Raw genomic sequence first — 21,116 nt, 5'->3', positions numbered from 1 at the left:
GTTACCAAATTAATCCTCTCGTTTCTATACCAAGACCTTGTTACCTCCCCTGATGGCCTACTGCAATGACTTCCAAATTCCTGTAGTCTCCCCATTCTTTCCTTTATACAGGCCACTAAAATGTTATTTCTAAAATGAAAATATGACCAATTCACTTTCTTCTAAAAACCCCTTTGCAGTTCTCCGTCTCCTAAAGGGTAATGGCCAAAGCCCGTGGCCTTTCAGAACCCCTCATCATTCTAGCCTCATCTACTACCCCTTCCCACCAACACATAGCCAATGTTCTAACCACACATAGATCAGATTCTCTTGAAACTCTATGCCTGTGCACGTGTTTCCTCTGCCTAGAATACACTTTCTCCTTTGCCTGCACAGAGGGTGCCAGCACAAATGTCATCTCTCTTGTGAAGCATTCCACCCAGGTTCACACTGTTAGCCATTCCTTCTTCAACACCCCCTTAGCACTTATCAAACTGTTCCAGAATCATTTATGTACCTCTCCCAGACCAGACTGCAATTCTTGATGGCTGGGATTGTATCTTATCATCTACGAATCCCCATGCCCAGCAGAGCCTGGCAGAGTAGGTATCAATAAATGTTCGTTGAGGGAGTGAAGGAAGTGAGGACTCCATTGAGTTAACAGATGTGAAAGTTTAGGCCAAGGTGCTATAGGACCATGAGGGAGGGGGGTTGTTACTCATTTTTAGAGTCAGCAAACCCCAAACAGAGAAGGGAAGAAAGGCTTAGGGAGCTAGGCTGACCTTAAGGAGGAGTCGCAGGCTGGGAAAGGATAGGACAAGGAGAAGTGCCCCACCGCACACCCCCCGCAGCTGACCAAGCAGCAGCCAGCAGGCAAAGGCCAAGGTAAAGGCAGCAGAGAGGCAAGGAAGGGAGAAAGGAAAGAGAAGAGAGACAGCTGGTACCCCAAGGTCTCTGAATGCCCAGGCATCACAGTGGTGCTGTCAGAAGGGGGTGGGTCAGGGTAGGGCTCCATCTGGAGGAAATAGGAAGTGCTGTGGTGGTAATAAACAGGGTGGATGTGGACGGTGGTGATGGAGGTGGTGGTGGTGGTGGCAGTGGTGGTGGTGGTAGAGGAGCAGGAAGAAGAAGCAGAGGCAGATGGAGTGCTGGTCCCGAGGCCTTCAGAACTGAAAGACTGTCCAGATGAAAGGCTGCGCATTCGCCGCAGAGAGACCCGGCTTGTCAAGAAGCGGCCAGCCTCGCCCTCTACCAACCTCTGAGATCCCAGGCCATGCTGTGGTTCCGTCAGGCGCTGCCGGACGCTGCTGCTCTGCAGGCTGGGGGCTGCAAGGAGAGTGAAGAAAGTGTGAGGAAGGGCCAGCCTACTTTGGGCTGGTGGGAAGCAGGTTTGCCCATGGAGAAATGCTTACTGGAGACCACTCTGGGCCTTCAGTGGCCAGTCTGGAGAATGGGGTGCCTCCTCCCCGAAACCTCCCACCAGGGGTCCTAAAAGGAAGGGGAAGTTGAAGATGAGGTACCCAGGTCAGTTTTAATGGCAATTCCAATGAAAGGAGACCTAGGGCCAACATTACTCTGAAGGGAGACGGTAAGGCAGTTTGTGGGAGGGCACAGGCAGGACGGGGTAGGACAGGGGTTTGGGACAAGGTCCGGGAGGGCACTAAGAACCAGCCTTTTCAGAAAGCCAAACTCAGGAAATAATTCACAACTCAGACAAGGATTTATACACAAACATGTTCATCACATCATTATTAATAATTGTATGAAAGTAAAAATAAAGGTGGAACAACAGGAAGATGATAACACATCCAACTGCTGGAAGGTTACACAGCTATTAAAAATGATGCTTATGGGAATTCCCTGGTGGTCCAATGGTTAGGACTCAGCGCTTTCACTGCCAGGGCCTGGGTTCGATCCCTGGTTGGGGAACTAAGATTCTGCAAGCCGTGTTGTGCAGCCAAAAAAAAAAAAAAAGCTGCTTATGAGAAGATTTTTTAAACATAGAAAAATGTCTATTAAAATGCTCAGGGAAAACAAAAGGATACCAAATTTCATGTAAAAGGAATACCTTGAGCTATAGAATAAAAAAGACAGGAATTTGAAACAAGGCCTTTCTGTTTCTAGCTGTGACCTTAAGTAACTTACTTCCCTATTTTAATTCTTAATTTATAAAATCCTTCAGGGCTGTCATGAGGCTTCAAGATAATATTTTTAAAGTACCTGACACAGTTCATGGCACTCAATAAATGGTAGTGGTCATAATTATCTTGACCACATAAAAGAATTATTTAAAAATTCACAAACAAAAGACTGAAAGAGAAGGTACTCAAATATGATGGGATTAAGGTGCCTTTTTATGCCCATATTTACTCTTTTTACTATCCAAATTTCTTCTAATAAGCATGTACACAACAAAGAACCAGCTCTTGGATCAATGCTGCAAATCAGGCTCTTGGAAGATGAGGGCCACCATGCCCAGAGAAGGGGTATGTGGGTACCAGATAACTTAGAGATGTGCTAGAACATCCCTCTTGGGCTCACTCCCAGCTCCAGTTGAAAACAGAATTCACACCTTTGTTTTTTTCTCCTCTACCCTGATATATGGGCCTCCTTGCCTTCTCCCTAAAAATGGGAGAAAGGACATGGTTACATGGATGGCAGAGGCCTTGGAAGGGCCACCAGGAAGAGAGCACAGTTCCATGGTGATGGAGAGCTAGGGAGGCCGGGCTTCTATGGCTGGTGGCTTTCAAAACATGAAAGGGAGGCTTAAGGGGAAGAGGAAGCATGGAATAGGGACGGGGAAAGAGAGACAGAAAAGAGAAAAGAGGAAGAGGATCTTTCCTTCCCTCTTCCATCTCAGCCCAGCTAGATGAAGGGCCACCAGGACATCTGTCTAGCTGGGCTGAAAGGATAAGCCTAAGCCTTCCATCACCATGGCTGTTCTCTCTCAAGCACTCAACTGAGCAGGCTGATTCTTCTCACCTCCGAACCCTTCCCTGAAGTTAGTAGGGACCGTGGTGAGGGAAGAGCAGAGCAGGCAGGGGAGGGATGCAGGCAGGAGAAGGGGCCCGTGGGATAGGAGTGTTGGTTTAGTCCCAAAAGTTGGAAAAACAAAAGCCCCAAAGGGGCTCCTCAAACCCGGGTATTTCCAGAGGGACTGATCATCCGAGCCGGCGGATGTTGAGCAGAGAGAGCGGTCACTGAACCTACGCCCCATCAGCCAGGCAGCATCTAGGGTCCACCAGCCAGGCCAAAAGGAGAAGAGAATCTGATTTACAGAGGGCTTCACCCTGCCCCTCAATGGGATAAGGGAAGGGCCAGGGGGCAAGGGGTGGGTGGCTCAGAGCTAATGAAGGTCCCTCCCAACCCGGAGAACATGGGAGCCTTTAGATCAATACATCAAGATCAAGCTCTACCTGCTAGTGATCCTAACCTTGCTGGGCCTTTGACTAAAGCCCCGCCAAGTTAACAGCCCAGGGAAAGAAGAGGCTTGCCCAGAGGCCAACTATCGTTGAAGAAACTTACAAATAAATCCTGTCTAGAGCTGGAATCCAGCCTGATTAAAGAATCTGACTTTCTGAAAGTGAGCCCCTAACCCAGCCCAGCTTTCTGCCATCCCCTCTGCACTCATGGGATATGGGCCCAGCACAAGAGCTTTTCCATAAAAGTCTATTCTATTTATCTAAAATAGCCTCTGATCCAGAGAAAAATCCAATAGGTCAGTAAGGGGTATGTCCCTTCCTTCACTGAAGAATTCCCACAGAGTGCTGTCTCCTTCAATCCTGCTCTACTCAGCTCTTACCACTCGCAGGGGAGAAAAGGAAGAGGGAAGACCCAGGACAGAGGGTGGGGATGGCCGAGAGTTCAGGTGGAAAGACAGACATGCTTGTGCAGGAGATCCCTCCTGGACAAGAATGTCTTTCTGGCTTGGAGGATTTAGGGCTCTTTCACCGTAAGGGACTATTGCTTCCTGGGGCCTCACATGAAAAAACAAAAAGAAAGAGACATCATTCCATTCAACTACTTTAGCAATTAAAAGTAAGTAATATAAAATTAAAACAAATTAAAGCAATAAGTAGTCAAAATGAATGCCATTTTTATATTATGAACCACTAAAGGAGATTATTTTTATAAAGATAGATGGGGGGGGAAGGAGAATAAAGGGATTAAAAAAACCACAAAGAGTGAAGGGAGACACACTTAACACAACAGACCCATAGGGCAAACAGAATATATATAGCAAGGGAAGACCACCAAAAGGACAATTATAAAGGGGTATCTTGATGCGGATTGTGCTTTATTAACCAAGGTCATGAGTTAAACCATCTTGGTTTCTGCCCCGTATGTTGCTTAAGCATGGCAGAGGTCAACTTCTCAATCTGCACATCAAAGGCTCCTTCCCTCATCCCCACCCAAGAGGTCACCTACACTGCATGGACAAGGGTGACACAATCTCCTCATCCATGTCATCCACATCGTCAGTCATGATGAAGTGGGCAGGGTTGGGGCGTGTACTACCCATCCAGCTGGGATCTATGTTGAGGGCAGCTACCAGCGAGTGGATGCCAGGGTTATTGACAATCTGGAAGCCACAGAGGATCTCGATCTGTTGCCAGCGGTGCAGGCGTTCCCGCAGTGCTGCCGTCACCTCGCTCAGAGCTTGCCTGAAGAGGGATGAAAGAAAATGGCAGGCATGGGTGTGAGCCCCAACAGAAATGAGGCTTCTTCTCAGAGTAGCAAGTTCGGGGGATATGTGTAAATAAGAAACACAATTAAATCATAAACTTAAGAGCAAGGTGGGAAATAGCCAAGGGCTGGGCAGGAGACCAGAGCTGTACTTCTACCAGTGAAGAAGCAGAGTTAGGGCTGGAGGCCCTGGACAACCTCAAACTCTGAGGATGGAATGGACATCGTCAGAGCTGGGCAATAGGTACTACTTACTTAGCTGTTAAGATTTTGTGATCCACATCATCCAGGGAAGAGCTGTGGGCCACGTGGAAGGTGCCAAAGAGTGTGTTTCTCTTCTTTTTTATCTTCTCAGCCTGCAAAGATGAGGTCCTCAGCTTAAAAAGAGCAGGGATAGAGGCTGGAGAAGTGAGAAATGCTATTCTGTGGCTGGTTCCCCCTCCTCCTAGCACAGCTTAGGCTGCACAAGAAGAAGGAAGACAAGAAGGGAAAGGAAAACAGAAGGCAACAGGAGAGAAAAGGGTAGGGGAAGAAAGAAAATAGAGGCGATGAGACAAGCAAAGGGATCCTGGCCCCAGGAGGATTCTGTCCCCATGTCAGTCTGGGGTCAGCAGAGATTTCCCTCTACCTGCCTCCACTTGCTTCATCTTTCCCAGAAGGCAGGTGGGAGTAGCCCCACACCCTCATTCCCTCCTCCAGAAGCCTGAAGACTTTATTAGAAACTGTATTATCAGGAAAAGAAACAAAACCCAACACCAGGATGTCTCTGTGTCCAACAGGAGGGATATAGAGAGGCAGAGAGGAGGAAGAAGGGCAGGTGAAAGGAGGGCGGGGGGAGAGGAGGGCAGCAGGAGGGCAGGTCTCACCCCCTCCTTGGCCACCAGCAGCTGCTTCTCGGCATTTTGCTTCTTGATGTTGTAGTACTGTACCTCCACCTCGTGTGTTAGCTGCAGCCACTTCTGAAGGGCATCTGGAGCATACCATGAGCTATGTGATTCCAGCTCCTTCTCTGCTTTCCTCAAGGCCTCCCGGACCTGTGTAGCCAAGAGGATGTGAGTCCTTACTACTACCAAGACCCTCTCCAATGCCTCTGTATGATACTTCAGAGTTCTTTTCTTCTATCTCACCTAAGCTTCACAACTCTCCCAAGAGGGAGAAGGGAAAAGGATTATTCTCTGTATTTTATATACAAAAACCAAGCTTGGAGAAGGAAAGTAACCTTCTCAAGGTCACACAGTCAGTAGTGTCAACCAGAACTCAAATAGAGATTTTTTTATTTTTATTTTTTTTTTCTGCCAGACTAGAGCATTCATTCTCACGTACTGGTTGCCTCTCCTCATCATATAGCCAATCTCAGCAATCTTTCCTGCTCTCATAAGGTACAGGTTATCTCAATAAATCCTCTCCTTTCTGACAGTTGGGTCTGTTCTTGGACTCAAGACATCACAATGTGGCAGGAAAAGCATTTGGTTGGGAGTCTGGAAATATGATCTGGTCCCTGGTCTGTCACTCAACTGGCTGTGTGACCATGTGTTTCCTAAAGCAGACCTCAGTCAGTGTAAGGCTTTCTCTCATGCAAATCCAAACTGTAAGCGAAGGGGTGATCTCAGGAGAGCGTGAGCTCCCCGTCATGAGAGGTATGTAAAGAGCTCATGTCAGAAAGACCTTCAAAATGATTGCTGATCCAGAAGGGGATTGGCCTGAATACTCTCCAAAGTCTCCTCCAGCCCAGAGACTTTGTCTGTGATTCTCCCATTGAGATGGGTGGGTAGGCTGTAATGGGCACTCTCTACAAGGCAAGAAAACAACAAGCAAGCTTATATCTAACATGGGCATTGCCAACAGAGGCCAAGATATGGAAGAACCAATGTGTAAACAGACATCTCCTCACTGACTTCTCAGCAAGGAGCATAAAATGAAGCAGATGGTCACAAAGCACTTAAGCATGAAAGGTCTGAAAGTATATACAGAATCCATTATATTCACTGAATTCCTTCTATCTCACCCAGCCTACCAGTATAAATGACCCCCAACTCCCCCATCTGAGCACTGACTTTTAGCTGGTCAGAATCCCAGAGAAAAGAGATTGAGAGCAGTCTCATGCCCAACTTCAGCCACTGGGGAAGTATCCCACAGCAGGCCTGAGGTCCTCCCCTGAGCCTAATATAGACCAGGAGGGCCTTAGCTAAGGACAGAACACCTTCATTTCTCTGAAAGCCAATGACAAGATCAAGCTTCAGTTGGTTTTTGCTCCTTGAAAGGAAACTATAAAATGGCCCACTCCTGGCTTTACAGATTTAAAATGAGGAACAGATATCGTAGAGGCTGATACACCGAATCTGGAAATGTAGGATCAAGTTCTACATTAAAAGCAGTTTAATGTAGCTGCAAAACTTTGAAGCTATGCGGAGCAGGTGGACAAAGCACTAACTTAAAAACCTCCAAGGGGGGCTTTCCTGGTGGCGCAGTGGTTGAGAGTCTGCCTGCCAATGCAGGGGACGCGGGTTCATGCCCCAGTCCGGGAAGATCCCACATGCCACGGAGCGGCTGGGCCCGTGAGCCATGGCCGCTGAGCCTCTGTGTCCAGAGCCTGTGTTCCGCAACGGGAGAGGCCACAACAGTGAGAGGCCCGCATACCACAAAAAACAAAACAAAACAAAACAAAACCTCCAAGGGGCAGAAATGAATCTCTCATAGCCTTTCAGGGCTGAGGAGAAAGAAATCCACCAGATCTGAATAACAGGTCAGGAAGGGGCATACCTGAGAAACTGGGACAAATGAGCCTTAGACCAAGTCTTATTAAACTACAACCCAGTTCCAACATATGTCAGTCTCTCATTGGCTTGAGGTGATCAGAGCCTCACCCAACATACCTAACAGAACCCTATATCTGATGGAAGATAAAAAATCACCTGCAGCCTCTATTATTTTTTATGCACACTGTCCAGCATTTAATAAAAATAAAATACTAGACATGAGAAGAGGCAGGAAAATATAAGCAATAATCAAGAGGAAAAATAAGCAGTCCCATAAATGATCCAGATGTTAAGAGTTACCAGTCAAGGACTTTAAAACAACTATGATTGAAATGTTAAAGAAAATATGGGAAAAGATAGACAGGAAACATGAAAACATGGAGATTCTGGACAGGGAATGAGAGCCTATAAAAGAGCATTCTAGGGACTTCCCTGGTGGTGTGGTGGTTAAGAATCCGCCTGCCAATGCAGGGGACACGGGTTCGAGCCCTGGTCCGGGAAGATCCCACATGCCGCAGAGCAACTAAGCCCGCGAGCCACAACTACTGAGCCTGCGCTGTAGGGCCCGCGAGCCACAACTACTGAAGCCTGCGCGCCTAGAGCCCGTGCTCCGCAACAAGAGAAGCCACCGCAATGAGAAACCCACGCACCGCAATGAAGAGTAGCCCTCGCTCGCCACAACTAGAGAAAACCCGTGCCCAGCAACAGACCCAATGCAGCCAAAAATAAATAAATTTAAAAAAAAAAAGAGCATTCTAGAAAATGCCCTATGAAAGGGTATTCTAGAAAAATACATTATCTGAGAGTAGGATTCCACTGGATGGGCTAAATAGCACAATTCTCGGCAAAACACAGGATTAGGGAACTCAAAAACAGATCAATATAAAATAACCAAACCAAAGCACAGAGAGAAATAAAGAACAGAACTAAGCATAATACACACTACAGAGAATGTGTATTCTGCAGTTGTTGGGTAAAATGCTCTATATACATCAATGAGGTGAAATTGATTAACCATGTTTAAATTTTTTATATCCTTACTGATATTTTTGGCTGCTTATTACTGAGAGATAGATGCTAAAATCTCTAACTTTGATTATGAATTTGTCCTTTCAGTTTTTTTAACTTTTGCTTTACATATGTATTTTAACTATATTATTAAGTGTGCCAACTTAAGGGTTGTTATCTATTACTGTTTAATTCACACATATCATAAGTGAAATGTCCATTTTTGTCTCTAGTAATACTTCTTTCTCTAAAGTCTACTTTGTCTGATATTAATATAGCTACAGCTGCTTTATTTTGCTTAGTGTTTATCCTAGTGTTCTCATCCTTTTACTTTTAACCATTTTGTATCCTTATTTCTAAAGCTTGCCTCTTGTAAACAGCATATAGTTGGGTTTTGTTTTTTATCCAGCCTGACACTTTGCCTTTCAATCGTTTTGTGTAGTCTGTTTACATCAACCAAGTCTCAACACATTTGAAAGGACTAAAACCCTATGGCACACACTATTTGACCACAGCAAAATTAATCTGGAATTCAATGAGAAAGATAAATAGGAAAGTACCCAAGTGTTTGAAAATTAGGCAACACACTTCTAAATAACCACAGGCCAAATAAGAAATCACAATGGAAATCAGAAAATATTTTGAAGTGAATGATAATGAAAATATGAAATATCAAAACTTAGTAAATGCAGCTAAAGCAGTGCTGAAATGGGAATTTATAGCTCTAAATGCATGTATTAGAAAAGATTAAAGGTTTAAAATCTATAACCTAATCTTCCATCTCAAGCAGCTAGAAAAATAAGAACAAGTTTAAAAAAAATTTAAGTGCAAGACTTCTACACTGAAAACTACAAAACATTGTTGAGAGAAATTTTTAGAGACCTAAATAGGTGACAGGATAACCAATGCTCATGAATTAGAATAATTATTTGGTTAAAGTGTCAGTTTTCCCCCACATTAATCTATAGATTCAATGTAAAAACAAATAACAATCCCAGCAGAGCACACTGTAACGGAATGACAAGCCAACATGGAAATGCAAAGAACCTAGAATAGCCAAGGCCATCTGGCAGGAGGACAAAGCTGGAGAACCTAACACTGCCAGATATCAAGACTTGTTGTAAGACAGTGTGGGATAAGGATAGACCTACAGACCACAGAACAGAGTATCTACCTGGGAAAAAACCTTGATCTCCTATCTCATCTTATACACAAAAATTAGTTTGAAATAAGCCATATCCCTAAATGTGAAAAGTAAAACAATAAAGCTTCTAGAGGAAAATATCTTGGAGTTAGGGAAAGATTTCTTAAACAGGCCACAAAAAGCATCAACCATTTAAAAAAAAAAAGATTGAGTAATTGGTCCTCATTAAAGTCAAGAACGTCTGTTCATTAAAAGACAATATTAAGAGAGCAAAAAAGCAAGCCACAGTCTGGGAGAAAATATTTGCAATATGTATGTATATATATAGACAAGAAGACTTACATCCAGAATATATTTTAAAACTCTTACAAATCAATTAAGAAAAAATACAACCCAATTTTTTAAATTAGAAGAGATTCCCAAATAAAGTGGTCAATAAACTTATAGAAAGGTATTCAATATTATTGGTCAATAGGAAAATAAAAATTAAAATCACAATGAGATACCATTACATCCATATCAGAATGTTTAAAATGAAAATGCCTAAAAATACCAAGGTTGTAGCTCAACTAGAACTCTCACACTGGTGGCAGTATAGATTGGTACAACCATTTTGGAAAACTGTCAGTTTCTGATAAAGTTAAATATATAAATGCCCTACTGCATATCCAACAGAAATAAGTGATGCCCACCAAGGAGGTTCATAAACAGTGTTATTGATAAACTGCAAAAAAAAAAAAAATCTGCAAACAACCCAAAAGTCTATCAACAGGAGAATGGATAAATAATTTACAGTATATTCATACAATAGATTAATACTCAGCAATGGAAATAAATCAAGTTATCACTACATGCAACATGGATGACTCTCACAGACATAATGTTGAGTGAAAGAAACCAAACACAAAAGAATACATACTGTATAATGCTATTTATATGGCGTTCAAAAGCATGTGAAACTAATCTGGTTTAGAGATTAAGACTGATCTGGATGGTGGTTACACAAGTACATGCATATGTAAAAGTGTGCCAGCTGTATACTTATGATTTGTATGCCTTATGTAAATACCTCAATTAAAAAGGAACAAAATAACTGTTACCACCTGTTATTCACTGTTCTTTGACAACCACAGTGACCATTTTTTGCAACTTTCCCACTACTCTTGGCCAGACCTTTGGCCCCTGCCCTTTTACCCCACCCCCTCGGGGTGTCCAAGAATTTGCAGATTTCCCCTACCTGCTCCAACTCCTCCTCAGCATATTTTTGGCGGCTCCGTTCATTCTCAGTACCCTCCCGCAGCTCCTTCAGCCGCTGGGCTTCCTGCTTGGCAAGGCTGATCTCATCACGCAGCTTCTTCTCCAGGTGTACCTTCTCCACTTCCACTGTGCGGTGCTCCTCCTGGGCTTTGTGCAGCCTGGGGGGCGATGCAAGGAGCTGGAGAAGGCCAGGCAAGCGGGCGCCAGCCAACACGCCACGAGGCATGGCATCCAAGAGGAAAATGAGGGCTCCAGCACTCTGAACATATTCTCCCTACTCTGCTGCCTGCCTGGCTCTGAGGTAGCTCAGGGCCCACAGAAACCACGGTCACTACCATAATTCTTATGTGGGCCATCATTTTGCTGCCAGTAATAAAGTCTGTGAAGCTAGGTTCCTGGGTACCTGAATCCTTCCTTCTAAGGTGTTTCACATACTCAGAGCGTAACAACTACTAATTTACAAGGTATTTCACATTTGTTCTCCCTGCAGATAATGATAGATTGTATCATTATAAGCCTGGGACAGACATGGACATGAAGGCTTAGAGACGGGAATTAACTGCATGTAGAACTGAGACCAGAATTCCAATCTGTATGTCTTCAAATCCCACAGTTACTACCCTTATACCAAGGCATCTGGAAGGTGCAATAAATGTAGAACACCCTGCAAGCTAGACCAAAGACCCAGAGAAAGCCTGATGGTGAGATGTGACGGGGGGTGGTGGTAGTGGGGAGATCTAAGGAAGATGAGAGAGGAACTATTGAGCTGTACCTCTTGGACTCCTGAGTACCTGTTGCCAGAAGCACTGAAAAATGAAATTCATGCCAAAGGGGCTGGACAGGATTTGGGGGAGCCCCTGCTGCCCCCAGCCCTGAGTTCCCTTCCTAAGTATCTTCCATGGTGGGTAAGATCTCAAGGGCATCAGTTATAATGAAAATATGCCCTTGTACCCACCCACACATTCCCTCTGTTTACTGACAAAACCTTACATCCATCCAACCAATCTTCCTTCCTTCCTTCCTTCTTTCTGCTACATATCTATGTTCATTCCTTCATTCATTCATCCATCCATTCATTCACCAAGTACTTTAAGGCATCTACTAAATGCCAAGCCCTGTGCTGAGCCCTAGATATATTGAAATGAATGGGAAAACTGTCTCTGCTGCTGAGGTACTATAAAATCTAGTCCAATATAAACAAGTAAACAGATAGGTACACACAGTGTGATAACTTCTATGATAGAGAGATATACAAGGTGTTGGGTAGGCCCCAGGGATGGGGTGATCAGCTCTGCCCGAAAGGAGTCAGGGAAGGTGAGGCCTGGGGCTAGACCCAGAAGAAAGAGTAACAGTTGGCTAGTCCCTCTGGAAGAGGGAAAGGACTTAGCCACTGTCAGGTCTTCCGATCTTAGCAGGAACCACCAAGCTACCGGGGAACCAGGATAAGAGGGGGAAAGGATGAGGAAGAAGACAAGTGATATATGGCTTAGACTTGAGGTACAGAAGAGGAAGGATAGGCTACAGAACAAGCAGGGCCCACAGAGAAGAGCACTGACCACTGAGTTGATTAAGCAGGTGAAACAGAAGAGGCAGAAACAGAACTCAGCCTCTAAATAATCCCAAGTCCAGATTTCTCAGTGACTGAAGCCTCAAAAGATGTGGTGACAAGGAGGGAAGAGGAAAAATGTCTAGGCTGCAAGCTTCCTGCTGACAAACTGCAGCCTTCTGTCTACTTTGCTCCTGGAGGGAAAGGGAGTTGAACCTCCTTAAGGTATACAGCAGGTGGCGCTACATGCACAGCTAAAAACAAATCAGAGGCGCCATTTCCAGCCCCATCCCCTTCCCCTTGCTGAATGTCCTCCTTTACTGTATTCTTCCATGACCCCACTGCTTGAAATTACACCACTAGGGATTCGATTCTTCACTGAAATATTATCCTCTCTGGAAGCAGCCTCTTCTGAAAAGCCTGTGATATGCCTGTCTTCTCCATACAATAGGGAGCTCCTTTAAAGTAGAATCAAAACTGACCCACTTTCATAATCCTAACAGCATCTAATAGAGATGAAGATCAATAAATACCACTGGGTACAGAAATGAGAAAATAAATATACAATCAAGCCTTGTCCCACTCCATCTCCTCCACAGAAGACTGAGCATCCTGAAGGCAGCAATCAGTTACCACTACAAGCAAGAAAATTAGGCAGCCTGACTGCAAGCCCTGGCTCTAAGCAGCTGTATGACTATGGACAAGTCTGTTCCCTGGACTAGGCCTGTTTCTTCCTTTTTAAGTGGGAATCAAAATTCCTGCCTGCCTCAAAGAATTATCTTGAAACCCAATGAAATCCTAACTGGAATGCACATGTAGCATTACATTTATTCACCCAAAATATCAGGAACTCTGTAAAAAAGCTCTTTGGTGGCTGACAGTGTAGTCCTGCCAAAGTGAGGAGGGACAAGGAGGCACATGGGCTCTGGACACTGTCAGAGGAGGATATGTGTGTGCACAGGTGCAAGCCTGTCTTTGGGGAGTGTGTGCATTCGTTTCTCCAAGTGCCGCAGTGGTCATTTAGCTCTGGAGGCCGTGCGGAGCAGGGAGGGCTGGGAGCTTAGTTTTATCCCCAAACTTGGAATGTCTCCTGCCTAGATTCTTTGCCTTTGGAATGAAAACAGTACATGTTTTTCAGACAAATGAAGAATGGGGACTGCCCACATAGCAGCATTTGGCCCCCATTTGGAAAAGGGCCCAGGAACAAGGGGGTCCAGCAAAGTAGCCAGGAATCGGCTCAAAGATAAAACTCCTCTTGCCTCCTGAAAGTCCAGCCCATGGAAATGAATCTGCTAAGGCTGCCTTTATTGAGGCAGCACCCTGTGGGTGTCGAAATTCCTAGCTTACTACTTACTGACACTCACCCTCTCTGAGGCTTCATTTCTTCAACTCGAAAATTGGGATAACAATACCTACCTAAGAGGGTTGTGGTGATTAAAAACAATAATACAGGGCTTCCCTGGTGGCGCAGTGGTTGAGAGTCCGCCTGCCGATGCAGGGGACACGGGTTCGTGCCCCGGTCCGGGAAGATCCCACATGCCGTGGAGCGGCTGGGCCCGTGAGCCATGGCCGCTGAGCCTGCACGTCCAGAGCCTGTGCTCCACAACGGGAGAGGCCACAACAGTGAGAGGCCCGCATACCGCAAAAAAAAAAAAAAACAATAATACATTTAAGTACTTAACAATACCTAGCTCTTAAGAAATCCTTTCCCCATCCCTCCAAAGCAAATTATATCTATCATTTTAAAATAACAGAAAAGAGCCAGACTTCTTCATTCCTTTTTACATGGATTCCTGCAAAGACTTCCCAACTGGAGCCCCTAGGCTGTTGGAATAGTTTTCTAAAAGACAGTCCTGAAGTAGGCTTCTCCTTTTCTCAAAACCAAAACAAAGCAAAAAAGCCAAATACCTACATTGACTCTCTATTGCCTTTTGCATCCTGCTAAATTTCTCCATGTGAGTCTGTAGGTGCCAGGGACCTGGCCTCACTCTACACATTCAACCAGAACTACCAGGTTACATCTTTCCTACCCGTCTTTCAAGGCCACCTCCTCAGACTCCACATCCACTCATCTCCTACCTCTGTGCCCTTCCAGTCCTTGGAGCTCTCCTCCCATAAGCTGGCACTGAGTCACTGCTCCTTCTTAAGTGTGAGCTTTGGGCCCCAGGAGCAGTGACTTCCTTACAATTCCCTGCACAGACCTGGTTCCTAGACTTCAGGAAGTGTTGGGTTGGCCAAAAATTTCGTTTGTTTTTTCTCTGTAAGATGGTTCCAGTAGCGCTTAGTTGTCTTTAACTTCATTAGAAACAATTTTGTTAGATTGTATTGTGACAGCTGTCATATCAGCATGCATTTTAAAAAAAACTTATCAAAATTGGTGAATTTTTGTGTAGCCATTTTAATATTGAAGATGGAAGAAAAAAGCAACATTTTTCAGCTTATTATGCTTTATTATTTCAAGAAAGATAAAAACACAAATGAAACGCAGAAAAAGACTTGTGCAGTGTATGGAGAAGGTGCTGTGACTGATTGAACATGTCAAAAGTGGTTTGCGAAGTTTTGTGCTTGCTGGATGATGCTCCACGGTCAGGTAGACCAGTTGAAGTTGATAGCAATAAAATCAAGACATTAATTGAGAATAATCAACATTATACCACGCGGGAGATAGCCAACATACTCAAAATATCCAAATCAAACGTTGAAAATCATTTGCACCAGCTTGGTTATGTGAATCGCTTTGATGTTTGCATTTCACATAAGTTAAGCAAAAAAACCTTCTTGACCGTATTTCCACAAGCGGTTCTCTACTTAAATGTAACGAAAATGTTCTGTCTGTAAAACAAATTGTGACGGGTGATGAAAAGTGGATACTGTACAATAATGTGGAAGGGAAGAGATCGTGGGGCAAGTGAAATGAACCACCACCAACCACACCAAAGGCCGGTCTTCATCCAAAGAAGGTGATGTTGTGTATACGGTAGGATTGGAAGGGAGTCCTCTATTATGAGCTTTTTCCGGAAAACCAAACGCTTAATTCCAACAAGTATTGCTCCCAATTAGATCAAATGAAAGCAGCACTTGACGAAAAGCGTCTAGAATTAGTCAACAGAAAATGCATAATCTTTGATTGGGATGACATAAGACCGCATGTTTCTTTGATGACCAGGCAAAAACTTACAGCTTGGCTGGGAAGTTCTGATTCACCCGCCGTATTCACTAGATATTTCACCTTCGGATTTCCATTTATTTCGGTCTTTACAAAATTCTCTTAATGGAAAAAATTTCAATTCCCTGGAAGACTGTAAAAGGCACCTGGAACAGTTCTTTGCTCAAAAAGATAAAAAGTTTTGGAGAGATGGAACCACGAAGCTGTCTGAAAAATGGCAGAAGGTAGTGGAACAAAACGGTGAATACACTGTCCAATAAAGTTCTTGGTGAAAATGAAAAATGTGTCTTTTATTTTTACTTTAAAAACCGAAGGAAACTTTTGGCCAACCCAATACTTAGGTTGGCTGACTGACTGGCACCTTCTCTTCACAGCTAGATCTTCTACAATAGTTTCTAAGCCATGTTTTATTTAAACAGAATACCAGACTATCAGAGCTAGAAGGCCCTGGTATTCTCCTAGTTCAATGCCTTTACATTACTGATGAGGAAATAAGTCCTAGAAAGGAAAGGGATTTACCCAAAGTCATACAACAAGTGAGTCTCATGAGATTTAGATGCTGTACAAGAAAGCATGAAAGGTATTAGGAAGACAGATTTGTGAGGTTTCTTTGGGAAACAACGAAGAACAGTTAATTATGTCTACTCCTATGGGAAGGGAAGCAGGCCAGAGGTGGGACAGAGGATAGAATGACCCCTAACAAGTCATCCAACCAGGGAAGCTCAAGACCTCTGACAGCTCCACACTTCTCCCGCTGAAGCTCCGAGGGAGAAAAGATAGAAGTAAGCTTCTGCCCTGGGGAGGAATACTTGCCTGTGCGAATGAAATGGCAGGAACCTAGGCTCTGATGCAGGTTTGGAAGGATGACATAGCCTGGGCCTCTACGCCGTCGGCAGGGTCTCGGGAGCCAGACGGCCCACAGCGCAGGTGGAAACTGGAGGCTCCCAAGAGATGGCAGCACCAGGGCTGTGGGGAAGGGACGGGGCCTTACCTTTCCTGAAGGTCGTGCAGACTCTGCTCAGCTCGGTGTAAGCCCTCCAGATCCTTCATCATCTTCTTCATGTGCTCCTTGGAGTAACGGTTCTGGATATAAGCAAACCAGCAGCCGCCCACACCAATAACGATAGACACCACAAGCATGAAGTCCTTGAGGTGATTATGGCGGGTCACTGCCGGAGAAGAAGGGCACAGTGAGTCAGGGTGCCCACTACACACTTAGCCTTGCAGACTCTGCTGCATCCCCTCCTCCACAAAGCCTTCCCACTCAGGAGGAATTCGTTTCTCTTCTTAGACACACACTGGCCACACTCTGTGCCTACTTCTCTACTAAGTCAAGGCCTAGTTTGGAAAGGATGAGAGGCCTTAGAGCAATAAGCTTACTGGATCATACTCTCCTAATATGAAGTGAAGAGAACTAGTGCCTTCTCAATACATCCCAGACATTCTGGGCTGCGATGAGCCCATGTGCCCAGATGCAGTGGCTTCTACCCTACAGGGTAAGCAAGGCTACAGTGCTACACTAGGTAGAAGGGGACGGCTGGTAAGGGTACAAAGCAATGTCACTAGAGCCTGAGGACTGGCTGTGGGACTGAGATTACTGCAGGAGCTGGGTCTCCTGGACTACGAGGCTATTCTAGGTACAAGGTACAAAGACCAGAGCAGGTAAAGGTCTGCAAGTCTCATCTACAGAGAGCGTTTCCAGGCTGCGGCTCAGCCCAGAGACCAGGTAGAACAGGAGTAGCATCAAGAGATTGGTACACATTAAGACATTACATGTGCCAGGAAGAGAGAATACCTCCAGGGAAGGCCTGGCAGCAATCTGGTGAAGTGTGAGGGCCCTGGCCGCTAGCTGGGGTTCAAAGCAATGATCAGTCTCCAGAGCAAAACTGAAAAGCTAGACAAGAAATAACATCAGAAGATAAGAGTAAAAACCATGTCCCAAGAACTGAGCCAGCCAGAAGAGGGGCAGTCCTGGAGCCTGAGATTGGTCCTGGTGTGCCAGACCTGGGCTCTCGGCCACAGCACAGGAGACTGAAAGAGACACCAGGAAGGAAAGAGGCTGCTCCTGTAGGACCTGCCTGCATTGTACTCCACTTGAGATAGAGCAGCTATGGCTCAGAGGGGCCCCAGATGAGGGAAAAGAGGTAATGATGTCCTGTGCACAGTGGGTCACCTGGTGTTGGGGAGGGGGAGGCAGGACTGACGGGATTTCCATGCCCAGTAAGGACAAGGGGCTGAGGGGAATCCAAAAGGATCCAGAGGAGCCACCGAGTTGAGGCAGGGTCTAGACAGCAGGAAAAGACACATGTAGCTGAAATCCCACTGCATGAAGCTGAGGCCCAGTTTGACAAAAAGGGTTATATTCATAGCTCCTCATTGAAAGGCTGAGCAATAGGACCTGGGGATGGTGTGGGATCAAGGACAGATTAGCACATTCTATTTCCATCCAAGGGAGGGGAGTTACTAGGTCCAGGGTGTAGCGGTGTCCTCTACGTGTTTATGCCAGACTCTAACAGAGAAAACTGAGGGTGCTCTAGCGGCCATCCTCTAGCTTCCTGGCAGGTCTATACTTCCAGCCATTCTTAAGTCCCCACTCTCCCGTCCTTCAGGTCCCAAGAAGGGATATCTCTGCAGCACAGTGAGCTGCCTTCCTTTCTGGAACACACCTGCCTCCTATCCAGCCTCTACCAAAGGCTGGGGTACTGTTTGTCTCCTCTGTTTATTAAAGACTTTTCATCTTGGCTTCCCAGGGTTTCTCACCATCAACAGCCCCTTTATGTTCCTACTCAAAGTCAAAGATACTCTGTTCAAACAAGACTCCAGGCGACCAGCACCCTCCCCCTATTACCTCCAACACTTCAAAGTTCTTAAGGTGGGCAGATAGATTGGGCATGGATCTATTCTATTCTGTCCCTTATTCTACCTTCTCTAGATCGATTTGAAACAAGATCCTATTTTTCCCAGCTTCATATTCTCATCCAATGCATAAATAAAAATACTGAATGACCAGGGGCAAGGATAGGCTCTATCAGTCACCCCCTGGGTCTCTTCAGCCAGTTTTGACTCCACTTAAATATACAAGCATCCATCCCATATATCCCTCTTCCTTTTCAAATGCATAGCTGAAGCTCAGATATACTGCCTGTCACATCCCGTGGGCTACCAAGCTTGGTGGGAAGAAAATAAGTCTAATCTGGCTGATTTACTCTGTGGCCCCTACTGATCATCACTTGTCTGTAGGCCAGTGCCCAGCACAGCACTGACCAGCACACAGAAGGTATTCAATAAATATTAGTGGGATTGAATCTTCACTGACGAGCCTCAAGTGTGATATCTCCCTCTCTTTAATCCACATAAGGAAAGAAGGGAAATAGAGAAAATATAAAATGGAACAGGCATTTATATTCATTTCAAATTCTCACAACTATTCTATAAGGTAAAGTCTTCCCATTCTGTGGACCAGAAAACTGAGGCTCCAGAGAGGCACTGACTTGCCAGAGTCCATAAAAAGTGACAGAGCTTGGATTCAAATCCAGCTTTGCCTGACTGCACGGTCTTCCTGCTACACTCCCCTTTCTCATTGTTCTCATTGTTTCTGTTTTACTACATGCAAACATCTCTCACCATGGAGATGCCTATATCCCCTGATCTAGCCTGAGTTCAACTCTAAGGATTCCAAGGCCTGAGTTTTCCCCCGAAACAACATGCTGCGAGCTGACTGTGGCATTGCCATCAGGACAGTGAAGATCCAAAGGCTGAATGGCCAGGCCTTTGAGGTTACACGTAAGGCCTCATGTAGAGAAATTTTTGTTTCATCAAAGGAAGCCTCTTGCACTGAGTATGAGGAAGTCTGGGTTCTATGCTTGCCTCTGTCCCAATTTGTCATGAAATTCATTTCCCCCATCTGGGTCTCAGCTTCCTCAACTGTAAAATGCATTATCACAGAATTACTAAAAGATCAAATGCATAGTTGTAAATGAAAGTGCTCTGAGGTGTTTGGAGACATTCAGATGGGCATATCCCATAGATAATAAAAAAATGTAGGGCTCCCCTGGTGGCGCAGTGGTTGAGAGTCCGTCTGCCAATGCAGGGGACACGGGTTCGTGCCCCAGTCCGGGAAGATCCCACATGCCGCGGAGCGGCTGGGCCCGTGAGCCATGGCCGCTGAGCCTGCGCGTCCGGAGCCTGTGCTCTGCAACGGGAGAGGCCACAACAGTGAGAGGCCTGCATACCGCAAAAAAAAAAAAAAAAAAAAAAAAAAAGAAAAACAAAAAAGAATGTAGATGTGGGATTTGAGGAAGAGGTAGGAGTTGGAGAAGTAGATGTGAGAATTGTCAGTTCCCATCAGTGGGGCCCCGGGCTGAACCCCACAGCCCTAAGGGAATCTGTGATGGTTAACTTTATGTGTCACCTTGACTGGACTAAGGGATGTCCGAATAGCTGGTAAAGCATTATTTCTGCGTGTGTCTGTGGAGTTGTCTTCATAAGAGATTAGTATTTGAATCGGTAGACTAAGTAAAGAAGGTCATCTTCACTAATGCGACTGGACATCATCCAATCGTCCACATGCCACTAAGGGCCTGAACAGAACCAAAAGGCAGAGGTAGGGCAAATATGCTCTCTCAGCTTGAGTTGAGACATCCATCTTCCCCTGCCCTCTTACATCAGCTCCCCTGGCTCTCAATCTTCAGACTCACACCATCAGCTCCCCTGGTTCTCAGCCTTCAGACTCAGACTGAATTATACCACTGGCTTTCCTGGGGTCCCAGCTTGCAGACGGAAGATTGTGGAGCTTCTTGGCCTCCATAATAGCATGAATCAATTCTCATAATACATCTCCTCGTATATATATCTATATACATATCCTATTGGTTCTGTTTCTCTGGAGAACCCCGACAAATACAGAATCTATAAACTATCGTGTCAGAAAAAAAAGAGGGGAAAATAGGGAATTTAAGAGTCTAGTCTATGCCTTATTAGTGATGTACTTCTTCCTATCATAATCCCAGTCCTATTCTTCAATTCCTACCACTTTCCCAGCCTACCACAGTTCACAGAGGCCTGCCCATTCCTTCTCCTCTGAACTAGGATTCCCTGACCAACCCACTCTTTGGACAGCTAAAAACATGTATTATCTCAAGGTCTGTCCTGTGTGTTTTTCAGCTTCCATGGCAGTCACCTTCTGGTAATCTGTGAGTTCCTCAGGACCAGGGCACAAGACTTACTTATCTCTGTAGCCTCATACTTAGCATAGAGGCTGGCCAGAGCAGGTACTCAGCAAAGGTGGAAAGGAGAGAAAAAGGGAAGAAGAAAGGGAGGTTTTAGCAGGAAAGGGGAGGTACAATATAAAGTGTATGTGGAAGGCAAATAAATACCAGCTCCTGGGATCAAAAAAAATATGGCAAGCTGTCCTCACAGCCCCGACAGGAGCTCAGCTCTCAGAATCCACCTCACACCAGGGAACACAGCCACAGAGAAACCATGGAGGTTTCATGAGAGCAGAGGTGGCTGGCTAGGTGAACAGAGCGAACCCAGGGAAGCTGGTTAGGAGCTGGGGAGCCAGAGGGTGGCAGA

General features: G+C 45.3%; 1 protein-coding gene across 8 annotated transcripts in view; it reads right to left on the bottom strand.

Annotated features, from left to right (window-relative positions):
• STIM1 (stromal interaction molecule 1) overlaps positions 1 to 21,116 on the bottom strand; it is a gene marked incomplete at both ends in the record, with an annotated part of 189,758 nt that overhangs the window by 3,769 nt on the left and 164,873 nt on the right. For 4 of the 8 annotated variants that reach the window (XM_079708331.1, XM_079708333.1, XM_079708334.1 and 1 more), the window contains 6 exons: positions 1,236 to 1,305; positions 4,408 to 4,643; positions 4,921 to 5,021; positions 5,532 to 5,699; positions 10,811 to 10,988; positions 16,534 to 16,711. In XM_079708331.1, the coding sequence (XP_079564457.1) occupies positions 1,236 to 1,305; positions 4,408 to 4,643; positions 4,921 to 5,021; positions 5,532 to 5,699; positions 10,811 to 10,988; positions 16,534 to 16,711 (931 nt within the window). Of the gene's footprint in view, positions 1 to 923; positions 1,306 to 3,117; positions 3,211 to 4,407; positions 4,704 to 4,920; positions 5,022 to 5,531; positions 5,700 to 10,810; positions 10,989 to 16,533; positions 16,712 to 21,116 lie in introns of all 8 variants that reach the window. The other 4 variants (XM_079708327.1, XM_079708329.1, XM_079708330.1 and 1 more) reach the window with 4 other exon arrangements.

The sequence above is a fragment of the Hyperoodon ampullatus genome (assembly GCF_949752795.1).
Source record: "Hyperoodon ampullatus genome assembly, chromosome: 7".
In the NCBI taxonomy this organism is placed as follows: domain Eukaryota; kingdom Metazoa; phylum Chordata; class Mammalia; order Artiodactyla; family Ziphiidae; genus Hyperoodon; species Hyperoodon ampullatus.
Note: the sequence above shows the minus strand (reverse complement) of the source record. Positions and strands in the feature narration are given on the sequence as shown.